Source organism: Phyllopteryx taeniolatus, chromosome 2, assembly GCF_024500385.1.
Source record: "Phyllopteryx taeniolatus isolate TA_2022b chromosome 2, UOR_Ptae_1.2, whole genome shotgun sequence".
Classification (NCBI taxonomy): domain Eukaryota; kingdom Metazoa; phylum Chordata; class Actinopteri; order Syngnathiformes; family Syngnathidae; genus Phyllopteryx; species Phyllopteryx taeniolatus.
The window spans coordinates 12,093,389-12,108,434 of NC_084503.1; the positions used below are offsets into that span (position 1 = coordinate 12,093,389).

The following is a 15,046-nucleotide window of genomic DNA, read 5'->3' on the forward strand; positions in this document are numbered from 1 at the left end:
TGCTGAAGTGGCAAACTGAGGTCACCATCACAGCTAACTGAGGGGGATGGTGAGGGGGTTAATTTAGAATGTTATTCGCAACATGGTTACTCCTCATCATTTGAAGTTGTTTGTCTGATGATGTGCATTTTCAATGAAGGCAGGCCGCCTATTATTTGATTTAATAAAGAATCTTAGTGCATATTTCTTTCCATAATTGTGATGTTTTGATGACTCAAAGTGTTACCAGATAAAGTTTAGTTTCCTGGACATCTTTTAAAATCTATCACAAGTTTAGATTTGAAACTCAAGGCCAGGTATAAGACTCAGAATAGGGTCGGATTGTTGTCACTCGAGCTGAGTGCTACCAAATTCACACTCAAATAGCGGCACAAAAGTGACAGATTGCTGTAATACCAATGAAGTCACTGTGCTTTTCTTACACACTTAGACACCTCCAGCTAAATTAAACTGTTCACACCACACGTATTAAATCCAAGATATTATCTAGGTTCAAAAGGCATTTCAGAACAGAGTCATATTACTTCCAAGAAGGTAGGCTAGAGGAATGTCAAAAATTATAAATCATTATCCTTCAGGGAAATGTCCTGAACTGCAAGATGGTTTATTTCAATGGGAAATGTGCTGAGTGCATTTTCCCTGGTAACCCGAGTGTGATCATTCCCAGAGGGACCTCCTGTCAAGTAATTTGGAAGATTCAGTCATAAATCAGTCTCCAAACCATTACAGTATTAAGAAAGGTCTCTGGCTCATGTGACCGTCTTGCATATGAAAACCTCTTTTCCAACACTCTGCTCAAACATCCATAGATTGATTTAAACGAATTTTCCTGCTCAGATTAACTGTATTTTACAGATGTATTATTCATTGTTAAAATGTCTCTTTCCTCACAGGAATGTTGGTGGTAAATGTTACTTGGAGAAACAAGACGTATGTGGGCACACTTTTGGACTGCACACGGCATGACTGGGCTCCACCTCGGTAAGAAATATTCTACTTTTTTAGTCTGCTTATTTTTATTTAATGCCTTTGAATGTTGTGCAAAACCTGTTAAGATTTGTCTTGTTCAAACTAAAAAACAGTTACATGTGAAGGGATTTAAGAATTCTTTGTGTTTGTGGATCACTCAATGCATCCTTTCTACCTTACACGCACTTAGGCTTGTGCTACTTTTGAGTGTGTGGCCTGAACTTTGAATCAAGGTTGTTACACCATTAGGCTGCTCATGTTGGCCATCGGTAAACTCAGTTGTTATGGAAAGGTTTGTTTCTTCCTGCTACACTTATCAAAGGGAAGGCCTTATACGGTACATTTTGCACAGTTGTTTTTTTTCCCCCATCCTCTGGTTCAAAATGCCATAACAGTGACAAAGGGATGGAAAATGTGAAAAATGGAAAAAATGAAATTAAGAGGGGAGAAGTGCTTTGATTAACGAGCCTTTTATTATGACAATGATTTTTCTTACCAGTTTAACTGTTTTCTATTAGCTCATCTTCATGGGGAAAGAGAAAATTGTTATTGCTGAGAATGTAGTGCTTTGTCCTGCATCTAAGAAAAAGAAGTTACAGATTTAAATTGTTGGTCTGAGTAGAAGAAGCCCCTTCTGCTCATCTCCACTTTTTCTAGATTGATGTTCTGGCTGGGTGAATGCACAAGATTCTCAGTAGATTCTTTTTAAAAGACACCATGTCTGAAATACATCGTTCCACATGGCAAAACAAATTGTGGTCTTCCCTAGTGTAGTGCAGCTAAGCCACGTTTTTCAGCAACCCACACAGGGTGTACCACCGCCTCTTGCCCAGAGTCAGCTGGGATATAGGCTTCAGCACGCTTCCTAGTGAGGATAAGCGGTACGGAAAATGGATGGATGCAGTTCTACGACATTCTTAGGAAATCAGAGTATCACTGTGAGAAGATTTTCCAAAAATGACAGTCTGTTAAAATACGGCGTCTGGGTGGAACGGCCACTTCAACCTTTTGGTCGGAAAAAAAAAAATGCCTTTTTGAGGAGCGTTTTTGTGTGACATTGTCAATTGAAAATTTGGTGAAAAAACACATTTACATTAGAGTAAAACAGTAAAATTATTTCTCAACATATCTCCTCGACCGTCTCATTTTCCTATAGGAACTTTTTTTTTTCCTCGTGGATCCGCTTATTTAACTCATTCACTGCCAGACATTGCAGTTGAATTGCGTTTGATGCTCTATCAGTGCGTTTGATGCTCTATCAGTAATTATGTGTGTATGTATTTAAGAGGGTGGGCGGGGGTCAATAGTGCAAGGAAAAAGTCAGTCTGGGATAAGATGCTGTTGGCATGAGTTGTGGCCTACAGCAGCTCATAAATTTCTGATGTTCTTGTGTTGCCGCTAGTTTAAAAAAGCGACTGAAAGTGGATTGGGTACTCCCTTTCTCCGATGTTTTTTCCAGCAGTCCTGATTGTCTGTCGCAGTTGGAGTTTGTCCTTTTTTGTGGCAGCACCAAGCTAGACTGTGATGGATGAACACAGGACTGATTTGATGACTGCTGTGTAGAACTTCCTCAAGAGCTTCTGTGCCAGGCCGAGCTTCCTCAAAAGCTGCAGGAACTACATCCTCTGCTGGGCCTTTTTGAGGATGGAGTTGATGTCGATCTCCCACTTCAGGTCCTGAGAGAGACTGTAATTCCCAGGAACTTGAAGGTTTCAATGGTTGACACAGGGAAGTTGGACAGCGTGAGGGGCAGTTGTGGCGAAGGATGCTTCCTGAAGTCCACGATCATCTTTGCAGTCTTGAGCGTGTTCAGCTCCAGGTTGTGTCGGCCACATCAAAACTCCAGCCGCTCCACTTCCTGGTGATATGAAGACTCGTCACCATCTTTGACGAGGGCAATGACTGTGGTGTTGTCTGCAAACTTCAGGCCCTTGACAGCTGCATGCGTTGAGGTGCAGTCGTTCGTGTAGAGAGAGAAGAGCAGCGGAGAAAGAGGACGGGGGGGGTCCAACCTGGGTCCTGTGATGCTCTTGAGGTGGTCCAGCACGATGCGTTCAAATGATTTCATGACCACAGATGTCAGGCCTGTTGTCATACAGACCCGAGATTTCAGGTTTTTTGGGGACTGAGATGATGGTGGAGCGTTTGAAACAGGATGGCACTTCACACAGTTCCAGAGATCTATTGAAGATCTGTGTGAAGACTGGAGCGAGCTGGAGGCAGGATGTTATACAAGGTCTGGGCCCGCTGCTTTGTTTAAAGAGGCATCTCACATCCTGTTCATGAATGGTGAACGTAGAAGTCAGAGGTGCGATGGTGGGCGGCTGGGCGGGTGTGTGGTGTGAAAATGTCCTTTTCAAATCTGCAGTAGAAGCTGTTCAATTCGTCAGCTAGTCCTTTATTGTTCTCCGCTTGGAGGATGGTCGCTTGTAATTGGTTAACGATTTTAATCCTCGCCATACTGACTGTTTTTCCAGCTTTTCTGCATAATTTCTCTTTGATGTTAATTTTTTTTGTCAGATAATTCCTAGCGCGTTTGTACAGGGCTCTGTCCCCACTTTGATAGGTGTCTTCTTTAGCCTGGCGAAGTTGCTGAAGTTTGTCAGTGAACCACGGGTTGTTGTTATTGAACGTGCAAAATATATTTGTTGGTACATGCACATCTTCACAGAAACTGGTAGAGGATATGACTGTGTCCGTATATTCGTCCAGGCTGCCAGTTAAAGTTTCAAAGACAATCTAAACAGCCTTGAAGTTCTATCTTTGCATCATTGGTCCACTTCTTCAGTGTTTTCACCATAGGCTTGGCACATTTAAGTTTGTGCCTGTATGTTGGTATTAAGTGAATTAAGCAGTGATCAGACAATCCCTGAGCTGCACGGGGGATAGCGCAGTATGCGTCATTTAGCGTGGTGTAGCAGTCGTCTCAAATGTTGTCCCTGGTAGGAGAGTCAAGGTGCTGCTTGTATTTAGGAAGAGACATCTCACAGTGCTTATCAAGCACACTGAATATGTTACGTCACATTATAGTCGCACAGACTGTCGTATTCTATCGCTTGTGTACTTACATCGTATCTGCAAGTGGCTACATTTTCAGTCAAGTACTGTAGGTGAACAAAAATGATTGTGAGTGGCAAAGTTTGTGAAAAAAAATTACTTGGTTAATATTTGTTTTTCCTATCCAGGTGTCTTCATTTTCATTTTCATTTTAATTTCGTTAGTCTGATTGAAGCTAATAAATGCACAGTCACGAACCTACTTATTATGTCACATCCTGAAATGGAAGCTGCTCAAGTGAAGTTGCACAGCAGGCTCCTTATGCAGGTTCCAACATTGACGGTGGCCCGGAGCCACTATGCAAACTGTGTTGAGCCACCACCTACGTATAGACACTGGCTCGCTTGGGCCAGTACAAATTTCTAAGTCATCGAAAATGTTCCCCCCAAAAAACAATTGGTTGTTCATTTTGGTCATTCATTTTTAAGAGAAATGGCTTATTTTTTCTTCTGTATTCATAATTGGTCTTTAACCAAGCAAAAATATAATTTGTCCGAATACGCAATTCGATAAAATTTTTAGTAGGATACTCGAATTAAAACAAAGTCAATAGCTGCAGTCCTAGTTGTATATGTGATTTATTTTATTTATAGAGGGAATTTCTAATTTGCCTTTTACAGTTATCATAAAACAAACTTATTTTTTTCTGTTCATTTATCCTGTTAATTTATGTGGTTGCAGGTTTTGTGAATCCCCTACAAGTGACCTGGAAATGAGGAATGGCCGTGGCCGAGGTAAACGAATGAGACCAAATAGCAACACTCCTGTTAACGAGAACAGCAACTCGTCAGACAACAAAGGCGCCACCAACAACAAGACACGCGCTGCCACTAACAGTAAGGGCCGAAGAGGCAGCCAGACTCCATCGGAGCGCCGCACTCCTCCCAACAGCAACACAGAGGATATTAAAGCAAGCCCCTCCTCAGCTGGAAAACGTAAGGCCAAACCTCCATCAGACATGGAGCCTAATTCTAGCTCGGAGGACACCAAAGGCAACAAACGTATCCGGACAAACTCTAACAGTGGAGGGGTTGGGCTAACAGGTCTTCTCATTCCTTCTATCAAGACTGAACCACTTCCACCACCCCTTGATCGTAGCTGTCCCTCACCTGTTCTCATTGATTGCCCTCATCCCAACTGCAACAAGAGATATAAGCACATTAATGGTCTCAAGTACCACCAAGCCCGTGCCCACACGGATGATGACGTGAAGCTAGAATTAGATATTGACAGTGAATATGGAGAGGACTCAACACTTCACCCTGAACCTGAGAATTGTAATGGTGCATCTATCTCACAAAAAGGATCCTTTTCTCCAGCACGGTCAGTCACACCGAAAGGAAGGAACTTTGATGTTCAAAGTACTTCGCCATCACCCGGCAAGTTTTGCTCCAAGCAGAGCAAAAAGAAAATTGCTGAAACAGAACCAGAAATAAGTACACCCATGGAATGTTGTGATGAAGGGGCATGTCTTTCTGATGAAGCCAGTAATGATGGCATCGATGAAAAAAGAGGTTCTGAAAAATCCAAAAAAGCTAACACAAAGGCTGATAAAATGGCTCAAAAATATATGAAGTCACCACGAACAGTTGTCACCGGACCTTCAGCATCACAATTGTACTCTTTCCCTTCAGGAAACCCAAATTCTTCACCAGGGCTTACCCCAATTTTGCAAGGAATCCCCAAAAGTCCCCAAATGAAAGGCACTCAGCCAAAAAACCCGGCCGTTGGAGATCCTCCCTCAAGTAACTCCAAAGACAAGAAGAAGAAAGACAAGAAGAAAAAGGATGGTGGAAAGGAGGCTGACAGCCCCAAGTCAATAGGAAAGGGAGGTAAACTGGAGGAGGGAAAACCATCATACACAGAAGTACCTGAACAAGGAAATAAGGCTGAAGGGCTTCTTAATGGATCCTCAGACCCTCATCAAAGTCGACTGGCAAGCATCAAGGCTGAGGCTGACAAGATATACAGTTTTACAGATAATGCTCCTAGCCCATCCATTGGTGTAGCCAGTCGAATAGACGGCAGTGGCATGCCACAGCCTCTTACACCTCTTCACATGAATCAGAATGGTGCTGACAATTCGTCTGTAAAAACTCACAGCCCAGCATACTCGGACATCTCTGATGCTGGTGAGGATGGTGAAGGGAAACTAGAGAATGTCAAAAACAGGACAGAGGACCAGGCACTCAGAGAAAGTGTCAAAAAAGCTCTTTTCCCACATCCCGCACCCAGCAAAGATTCTCCATACTATTCTGGCTATGAGACCTATTACTCACCCAATTATGTCAACCCCAGTCCTGGTGGACCAAATCCAGTTGCACCGGTGACAGAAGGTCAAGTGAAGATCAAAAGGGAGGATGACCAGGATCAGGGGGAGGAGAAAGTCAAGGTTGAGGTTCATGAGGATCGCAAACCTGACATTGCTCCTGGCCAGCAGCAGCAGCAGCAGCAACAGCAGCCCTCTGTCATTCAACAACGATCCAACATGTATATGCAACCACTTTACTACAATCAGTATGCCTATGTACCCCCATATGCATATCATTCAGATCAGACGTACCATAACCATTTAATGAATACCAACCCTGCTTATCGACAGCAGTTTGAGGAGCGTCAGCGACAAATGGCAGAACAGCACCGTGCTGCTGAGAAAAAGTCTGACATAGCCATGAAAGAAAGAGAAGCTTCGATTAAGGAGGACTGGAAACAAAAGAACCCAATGCAGCCAAACCTTCCCAAAACCCCAAGTCAATCTGAGTTTGGAAAGACGCCGCAGCCTATAAGTAAATGCAGGGACTCACCCTCTGAGGTTTCATCCAAATCTATGGGAAGCATTAAGGCAGAGGACATAAAGTCCCAGCAAACTGAAGGGCTAAAGATGAAGCTGACAGAAGGGGGGCACCATGGGAAGGAGGACTCAAAGCAAGCACTTGATTCAAGAGGTCAGCCTGGCACAGAGCAGGCTATATGGTACAGACAGGTAAATACAAATTGAGTATCATCAGTAGACCAAGGGCCTGAAAGTTGCAGACGCATACAGTAATCCCTTGCGGTTCACTTATTGCAGATTCTGTGCATTGCAGATTTTTTTGGGGGGTTGAACTGTGTAGTGCAGTTACTCACCTGCACATCTTTGGTTCAGTTAGCACTGCTGGCTATTTGACTATAATGTGGCAGCAGCGACTCACATAAGGACAAATAGTTTTACTCTGTAGGAAATGAAACCTTACTGAGCAATTTTAACTCACGTTTGGTAAGTCGCTGCATTGCTTAATAATGCAATGAATGTGATCAGAATACCACCGTTTAACACACAAACCACAGTGAGAGTTTCATGAAATAAATTCACAAATACCAAGCTAGCCTGACGTACATACAGTATAGCTAATGCACACACTCATAACAAAATGGAACAAATGCAAGAGCAACATTTAGCTTGATTTTCAACAACCTGAAGTTAAAAAGAGCAAATAATTCTGGGAAGCAGCAGCAAGTACCATGATGCTTTGTGCTTCCTACAACACGGAGAGTGTCACTGTGAGGCACATTGCCTAATGGTTTAGCCAGCAAGTCTTTCGCACATTAGCATCGGTTGACTTTCATGTCATTTAAGCAAAACACCCCTACCTATGAGCAAATTTATTAATTTTGTGCATTTCATACACAACTCAATGTGCTTTACTGATTAAAAGCATTTAAAATCAAAGAAAAAAAACAACTTATAAACATTTAAAACAAATATAAATATAAAAATACAATGAAAACAATGTTCAGTGCAAGAAACATCATTTAAAAATGGGAATCATCTAAAAAGCATGAGAAAAGTTTATAACCTGGACTTAAAAACATTCACACTTGGGGATGACGTCATTTCTGTTGGCAACTTATTCCAATTAGTGTGCAGCATAACAGCTAAATGCTGCTTCACCATGTTAGCTTTGGTCTCTGTGCTTCACTATTTGACCTGAGTCTGTCGAGCTCGGAGCCCTACTGGGTTGACAAGCTGCAGCATTTTGAATGAGCTGCAGCTGTTTAATGCTCTTTTGGGGGAAGTCCAGTCAGAAGACCATTACAGTAGTCTAGTCTACTTGAGATAAAAGCATGGATGTGCTTCTCCTGGTCTGCTTGGCAAATGCAAGCCTTCACTCTGGATATGTTCTTCAGCTAGCAGAAGGCTGTTTTGCAAATTGATTTTGATACGACTGTTGAAAGTCACGTCGGAATCTATCTCTACACCAAGGTTTCGGACTTGGTCTTTGGTTTTTAAAGCGAGTGACTCCAGTTATTTACAAACAGCAATTCTCTTTTCTTTACTGCCAAAAACAATTATCTCAGTTTTGTTGTGGTTTAATTGAAGAAAGATTTGGCTCATCCAGTTTTCTGTTTTAGACAGTCACATCACCTGAATTGAACTGTAGTCATCTGGGGACACTGCTAGATATAACTCTGTGTCATCTGCATAGCTATGATAGTCAACATTAAGGTTCTGAATAATTTGACCCGAGGGTACCATATACGGGCTGAACAAGAGGGGTCCAAGAACTGACCCTTGAGGGACCCCATAGGTCATTGCCATTCGATGAGATTGAACACTTCCAAGGGTAATAACTCCTTTCCTCCAGGTAGGACCTGAACCATTTGAAGACTGTTCTATTTAGTCCACTTATCGCAAATAACGTCACATTTGCTCATTAATATTCATAAGCTTCAGTGACAGCTCGACTTGCCCGCCTGAAGAAAACACGTTTCTTGTGACGCCCAATAGCAGCTGCAGCAAGACGAATACAATTTCGCATGTCTGAGTCGATGGTACCAGAATAGAGTTTTTCAGTGGCTTGTCGTCAATTAGAAACACAACAGGAGGTTCTCCACTACTGGAAAACTGCAAGATTTCTGTTTTACTCTCATTCACCAGCATTCCGGCTCGTGTGTAGCTGGTCTTTAGTGATGTCAGTATGGATTATAAGGATTTCGGGCCACAGGAGCCCAGTGTTGCATTATCGGCAAATTGTAGTTCATACACTGAGTGGGACCTGGTGCAGGTTTTGGCTTTGACCTCAAGTGGACAAATAAATACCCACACCTCACTAAAGTATTACATATTCCCATTGAATTCCATGTAGACACTTGAAAATGTATCTGTAATCCAGCAAATAAATGGTCGCTACTTCGTAGGTTTCGTCTATGACGAGTTTTCTGGAATGTAACCCCCAGGATAAACAAGGGATTACTGTATCTGACTACTGTATCGCTGTGACAGTAAACTATCTACTTTCTTATCTCCACCTCACTCCTCAGCACCTCAATTTCAGTGTCACTAATATTTAGTGTGATTGTCTTTTTTTTTGCTCCATGCCACAATTCATGATAAAGAACTATTGATGAACGACTTATTGATCAGCATTTTGATTTGTAAGGTGCTTTGCATTGTCCTTTGATGGTTGAATGTGGGTGGAAAGAGGGCACCGATATGATGTGCAATATTTCCAGGTGGAAGAGGAAGTGTATGTGCTCACATTTATTTCTTCTTATTATTTTTTTGTCTTTTGTGCGCTACCTTTTCATCTTATGTGTACACACACTTTTAAGGCTGCCGCACACTGAGCGACGGGGCCGGATGCAACTGAACTGTCGCGCAGTGTGTGTTGTTCATCTTTTACTCAAGCTGAAAATAAGTTTTTACGCAAGCAAGACACCAAACAGCCGCTGCGCCGCCCAAAGCCAAGTAATTGGCGTATATAAAGCATCAGATATTGTTTTACATCAATACTTAACTGTATTCATCATGTATAATGTGCTTGTGGATGAAAAAGTGAAGCTTGTAACCAAAATGTACGCGAATGCCACGTATCTCGCTTGGGTACATTCAAATGAATGGGGTCAGTGAGAGTCCTTTAAAATAGCCACACTTACGCTTTTATTCCCCCCAACATCCACTATCGTTAGCAACCCGCCTTTTCCTTAACTAGTATTACCGGTATATCTTTTCAGGGTTTGAAAAAATAATGTACAATATTCTGTCTATTCAGGGTGTCCGTATATCCAATCGCTCAGTGTGCGAGTTTGAGTCGGCAGCGCTTATTATGCGATGATCTGGTCCAGTTGGGTTCGACCGCATCGTGCAGTGTGCGGCAGGCTTAAGATGGAATCCTATGCACACGTTTTTATAAATGAGACCTCAGATGTTTATCTGTCAGGAGTCTGCTTTGGTGTTGACTGTATAGTTTTCCGCGCTTGTGATCATTTTGTTGCTTTTTTTCTGACCACCAGCAGTACCCGGACAGCCAAAAGGCTCAAGCGGAAAGTGAACACCAGCAGCAACAACCTCGATGGAAAGATGAACGCGACAGAGAACGGGAACGTGATAGGAAATCAAAGGACGAAAGGTGCAGGCCTAAGGACTGTCAAAGCGGGCCGAAGGAGGACGGCAAAGAAATTACTGACCCTAGAATAAATTCTGAGGAACATCGGACCATGAGCAAAGACGCTCGTACGAATGCCCACTTGCAGTTCTCATCACCACTAGCACAGCACCAAGGATACATGCCATATATACATGGTTACCCCTATGGACAAGGTTATGACCCTAACCACCCTGGTTACAGGGGAATGCCTTCGGTCATGATGCAGAACTACCCAGGTATGACAATACATGATCATTTAAAAAAAATATCAAACATTACCCGACAAGCTGTGAGCTGGCAAATTCACCTTTGCCAGCTTCATCGCAAATAGTTAAAAAAAGAGTGAACAATTACAATTTGGAACATTTTATCATTGCCCAAGTGTTCCAATCTTTCTCATTGTTCTGTGTGTTGTGTTCAGCCATTTCATGTTGTTTTACTGGGAATTCAAATGATTTTTTATGAATTTTAAAGCTGCTGGAGCCAGTTTTACTCGCACTGTACTCACCTTGTGTTAACCAAATTCAGAATGGGAGTGGTCTCTGCATGGGGCAATTCTTATAAATAAAACCCATGGTCCTCAACATTTGAGTAAAGTGAAAACGAACCTTCATACTTTGTTGCAGTTTTATATATCTACTTGTTCTCTTGCAAAGAAATGGCACTATATATATATATATATATATATATATATATATATATATATATATATATATAATGTCTGTATTCTGAATACATCCTAAATTAACCCATCAATATTCCTATTCATCTAGGTTCTTACCTTCCGGGAGGTTATCCTTTTTCCCCCTACGGCAGTAAAATAGCTGAAGAGGCCAACGACAAATCCCGCACTAGTCCTACTGTCAACAAAATGGCAACAGACTCCAAAGCTCTAGATATCCTACATCAACACGCCAGCCAATACAAAAGCAAATCTCCGACAATAGGAGACAAGCCACCCCTTGACAGAGAGCGAGAGCAGGACAGAGGTGGAGATCGGGAAAGAGACGTAGATCGGCCACGCTCTTCACCCTCCCAGCGGCTCATGCCCTCGCACCACCACCTGGGGTACCCCCTGCTCTCAGGGCAGTATGACCTTTCCTACACTACAGGTCAGTCAGTCTTCACTTGCCCTCTCTTCTACCGTCCACGTTTATTTACATGACAACTGTGTATTGGAAGAAGGTGAAGGACACGTGTGTTGAATGTGCATTGTGGCAACTACACTTTACACCGATTTTATCGGCCTGATCGGTATCGGCCGATAATTAGCATTTTATGCTGATCGGCTTTAATGTCATAATTCGCCATTGATCGGCTCCGCAAAAGACATTGACTCCGCGTCCCCATCGTGCACAGTATATTTGACTCCAAAAACTAGTTTATTCTCAGCCTTGTCGCGTGTCTTTTGACGTAGTACTGTAAATATCTGACGGCCAATAAAGTTATTTTAAAAAAATTTTTTTTTTTTTTAAAAACATGTCGGTGGTGTGGGACAGAAAACACGTCAGAGGGAGGCAACACGTAATGCCCGGATCAGACTACAAGACAAATTTGGTCTTTCACAATTGCACTATGTCAGACTACTGCAATAAAATCTTCTATTCCGATACCACCGCATCCCGTTTTTTACGATCATTGGGCTTTATCTTGTCAACTCAAATGCGACCGGATACACTCGTTACCGTGGCGACGACAACAAGAGTGGCTCGCGCCGACTGTATTAGAAAGACACCGGTGCTCAGGACAGGAGAAGAAGGTTCGTTTAAGGCTTGCTTGAGGTATGTTTACGTACTTTTAATACGATACGGCTCACAAGCAGGCAACAAAAACGTTATGTAGCCTAGCAAGCTAGTGCTAGCGCTAACGGTTGTACGTAAACATGCCACCGCTTCTGTCGAATCATGCTGTAAAGTTTCGGTGTGGGTGAAGTAATTTAATTACAGTAAGTTAGCGCCCATTATTTCTGTCATGTAATGTTGGTTTGACCTGACTGATTAGAATACACGATCTGACTTAGAGCAGTGATTTCCAACCTTTATGGTACCAAGGAACATATTTTACAATTGAAAAATCTCACGGCACACCAACAAACAAAAATGTCACAAAGTGGATACATTAATTACTGTATTTACTTTCTGCCATCTAATAGAAGGCCATTCATTTGTTCTGTCTGTCACTATGCCTACTGGCATAAATAGATGAACAAAGATACATTATTTATTGTAAATGTAATTTTTTTGAGCAATTAAGTATACACAGTAAATGAACAGGTCATTTAAATAGACATATTGCTCCATTTTGTGATCGCTTATCGTTTTTTTTAACTCTGTGATCGGCCCCAAAAATCCTGATCGTGTAAAGCCTAGTGGGAACAAAACAGTTTGTATCTCAGTTGTAATTAAAAATGAGCTACATTTAAAAATGGTTTATTTATTTCATGAAGTAATAGGTACATCATATACCATATTGCTACCTTAGAGAGTGGAGCTGGGCATACTTCAGACACTAATTTGCACCTTTACTATATGCATGTATGCAACTCAAGTAGTCAGATTTAATGACTTGGATGAAGTGTAGTGATCATGGGACCAAACTTCATGTAAACATCTTCATTTTCCTATTCTTGCAAAGTCGCGACTAACTGCATGACGGAAAATTAATAAAGTAAAATTTGGTATTGCTTTGGCTCCATCTGAGTAGCCTGGGAGAAGCTGTTCTAATGCCATCGGAAGTTGTTTTGCACCACGCTACTTTTCTTTTGTGCTGAGCCGATATTCATGTTCATGTAATGCTGCTTCAAATTAGTTTGACGTTCTGTCATAAGCACATTGGAAGCCAGGAGCTCCGCTAGTCAGAAGCTGAGCCTGTACCTGTACCTTTACATTCCTAGTAATAAAATTTCTGACCCATGCCTTTCAAAATGTGTTTTCAAGGCAAGTCCACCCTAGGATACATGTTAAATATTTCAGTGTACAGACGGTCCTCGTTTTACACCAGAGTTCACCTCCAATGGCGGCGATGTAACCACGATTTGTACGTGAGTGCGAATGCGCTAACCTAATAATTAGTCATCAGACTCGCCCCCATAAAACCCCAATCGTGATCTGTATTGACAGTAATGAAAGACTTGCGAATCACAATTGAATTGTCACTCCTTGTACTATACCAAAATAGTAGTCCAACAAATGAAAAACGGTGTTAAGTAAATGTCCCTTCTTATGCTGTATGACCACGGATTCTTACACCGAACATTAAACTCATTGCACTACTTTGGTTACCTTGAAACCCAGGACCTGCCTGTAATATTTTACTAGCTGCCCATGACCCACCCAAAATGGCTCCATGACCCACTTTTGGTTCTCAACCCACCAGTTGAGAATCACTGCTTTAGACTGTTGATTTATGCCAGACAACCAACTTCTTATCAAACGCCAAAACCCTAACTGGAACTGTAAGTCTGTCCTCATCAGTTATTGTTGAGTCAACCAGCAACAACCCCTCCTCCACCTTGAGAATGGTAAGGCACCCTCGGAAATAAAGAAAGGAATAATAAATACACTGTGGCAGAGCTGCCAAATGTTACGGAACGTCCGTATTTTGCTACGGAAATCACTGAACGTTGACTCGTTACGGCCGTAACGCTAGTGATCCAGATATTGGGAAAAAAATCCAGCGTCTGACATTACCGGCGCATCCACATTGAACAGCTGCTTGGTAAACGCTATTTCATTATGCCCCCAGCCTGCTAAGCCGTGGAGGCAAAAGTTTTTTTGCGTCCGGTGTCAATGCATTGTAAGTCACTGATCATAGCCTACCTGCTAGCAAATACGCTACACTTCTTACCATGCTGCTTACAAAAGTGTCAAGAATGGACAGCACAGTTGTCACATAGGTCTGACTGGAACCGCGGTTTCGCGGACAGTAACCAACTTTGAACAACAAAATAACAGGCCAATTAATACGTTTAGAGAGATAAATATAAAATAATACACGTCCCCACCGAAAGCCGCGTCTGAACCGGAAATGTATAAGTACGTCATTGCACACGGGTTAAAAGTATATTATTATTATTATTTGTAATATACGATAAGATAACCTTTATTAGTCCCACAATGGGGAAATCTTCATTCCAGCAGCAGTTGGGGATGTAAGAAATATAAATATCTAATATAAATGGCATGCAAGGGAATACATTTCTTCTTCGTGTACTTCTTTTGTACGCATACAAGTACATTGCACAAAATCGAAAAACTATTGTCCATACATAAACTATCCCCTTCAGTCGATCAGCAATCTTGTTTGTTTGCAAAATACAGTGCTGAGTTTTAATTTTGACGTTTGAGATCTGATTAATCTGCTTTAATAGACTTGCTTTTTTTTTGTTGCCAGGGTTGAAAACAGAATTGGCAAAGGTGAATTAATCCATTGACAGATATTTTTGATGATGGGATGTTGAAATCTCATATACTGGTACTTTGATTCAAGCTGCAACTGTGTCCACCATTACAAGATTGCCGTAATAAAAACATTAAAATGACAAATATTGAAGCCATAATTGATTAACAATTATGATTATGACTTGCACAGAAATGTTTTTGACACAATTTTGA

General features: G+C 41.8%; 1 protein-coding gene across 5 annotated transcripts in view; it reads left to right on the top strand.

Moving 5' to 3' along the window:
* Positions 1 to 15,046, top strand: part of LOC133471342 (zinc finger protein 609-like) — a 150,768-nt gene that overhangs the window by 128,549 nt on the left and 7,173 nt on the right. For 4 of the 5 annotated variants that reach the window (XM_061760835.1, XM_061760803.1, XM_061760812.1 and 1 more), the window contains 4 exons: positions 894 to 981; positions 4,708 to 7,009; positions 10,300 to 10,669; positions 11,207 to 11,545. In XM_061760835.1, coding sequence (XP_061616819.1) covers positions 894 to 981; positions 4,708 to 7,009; positions 10,300 to 10,669; positions 11,207 to 11,545 — 3,099 coding nt within the window. The remainder of the gene's footprint in view (positions 1 to 893; positions 982 to 4,707; positions 7,010 to 10,299; positions 10,670 to 11,206; positions 11,546 to 15,046) is intronic. The other variant, XM_061760818.1, reaches the window with a different exon arrangement.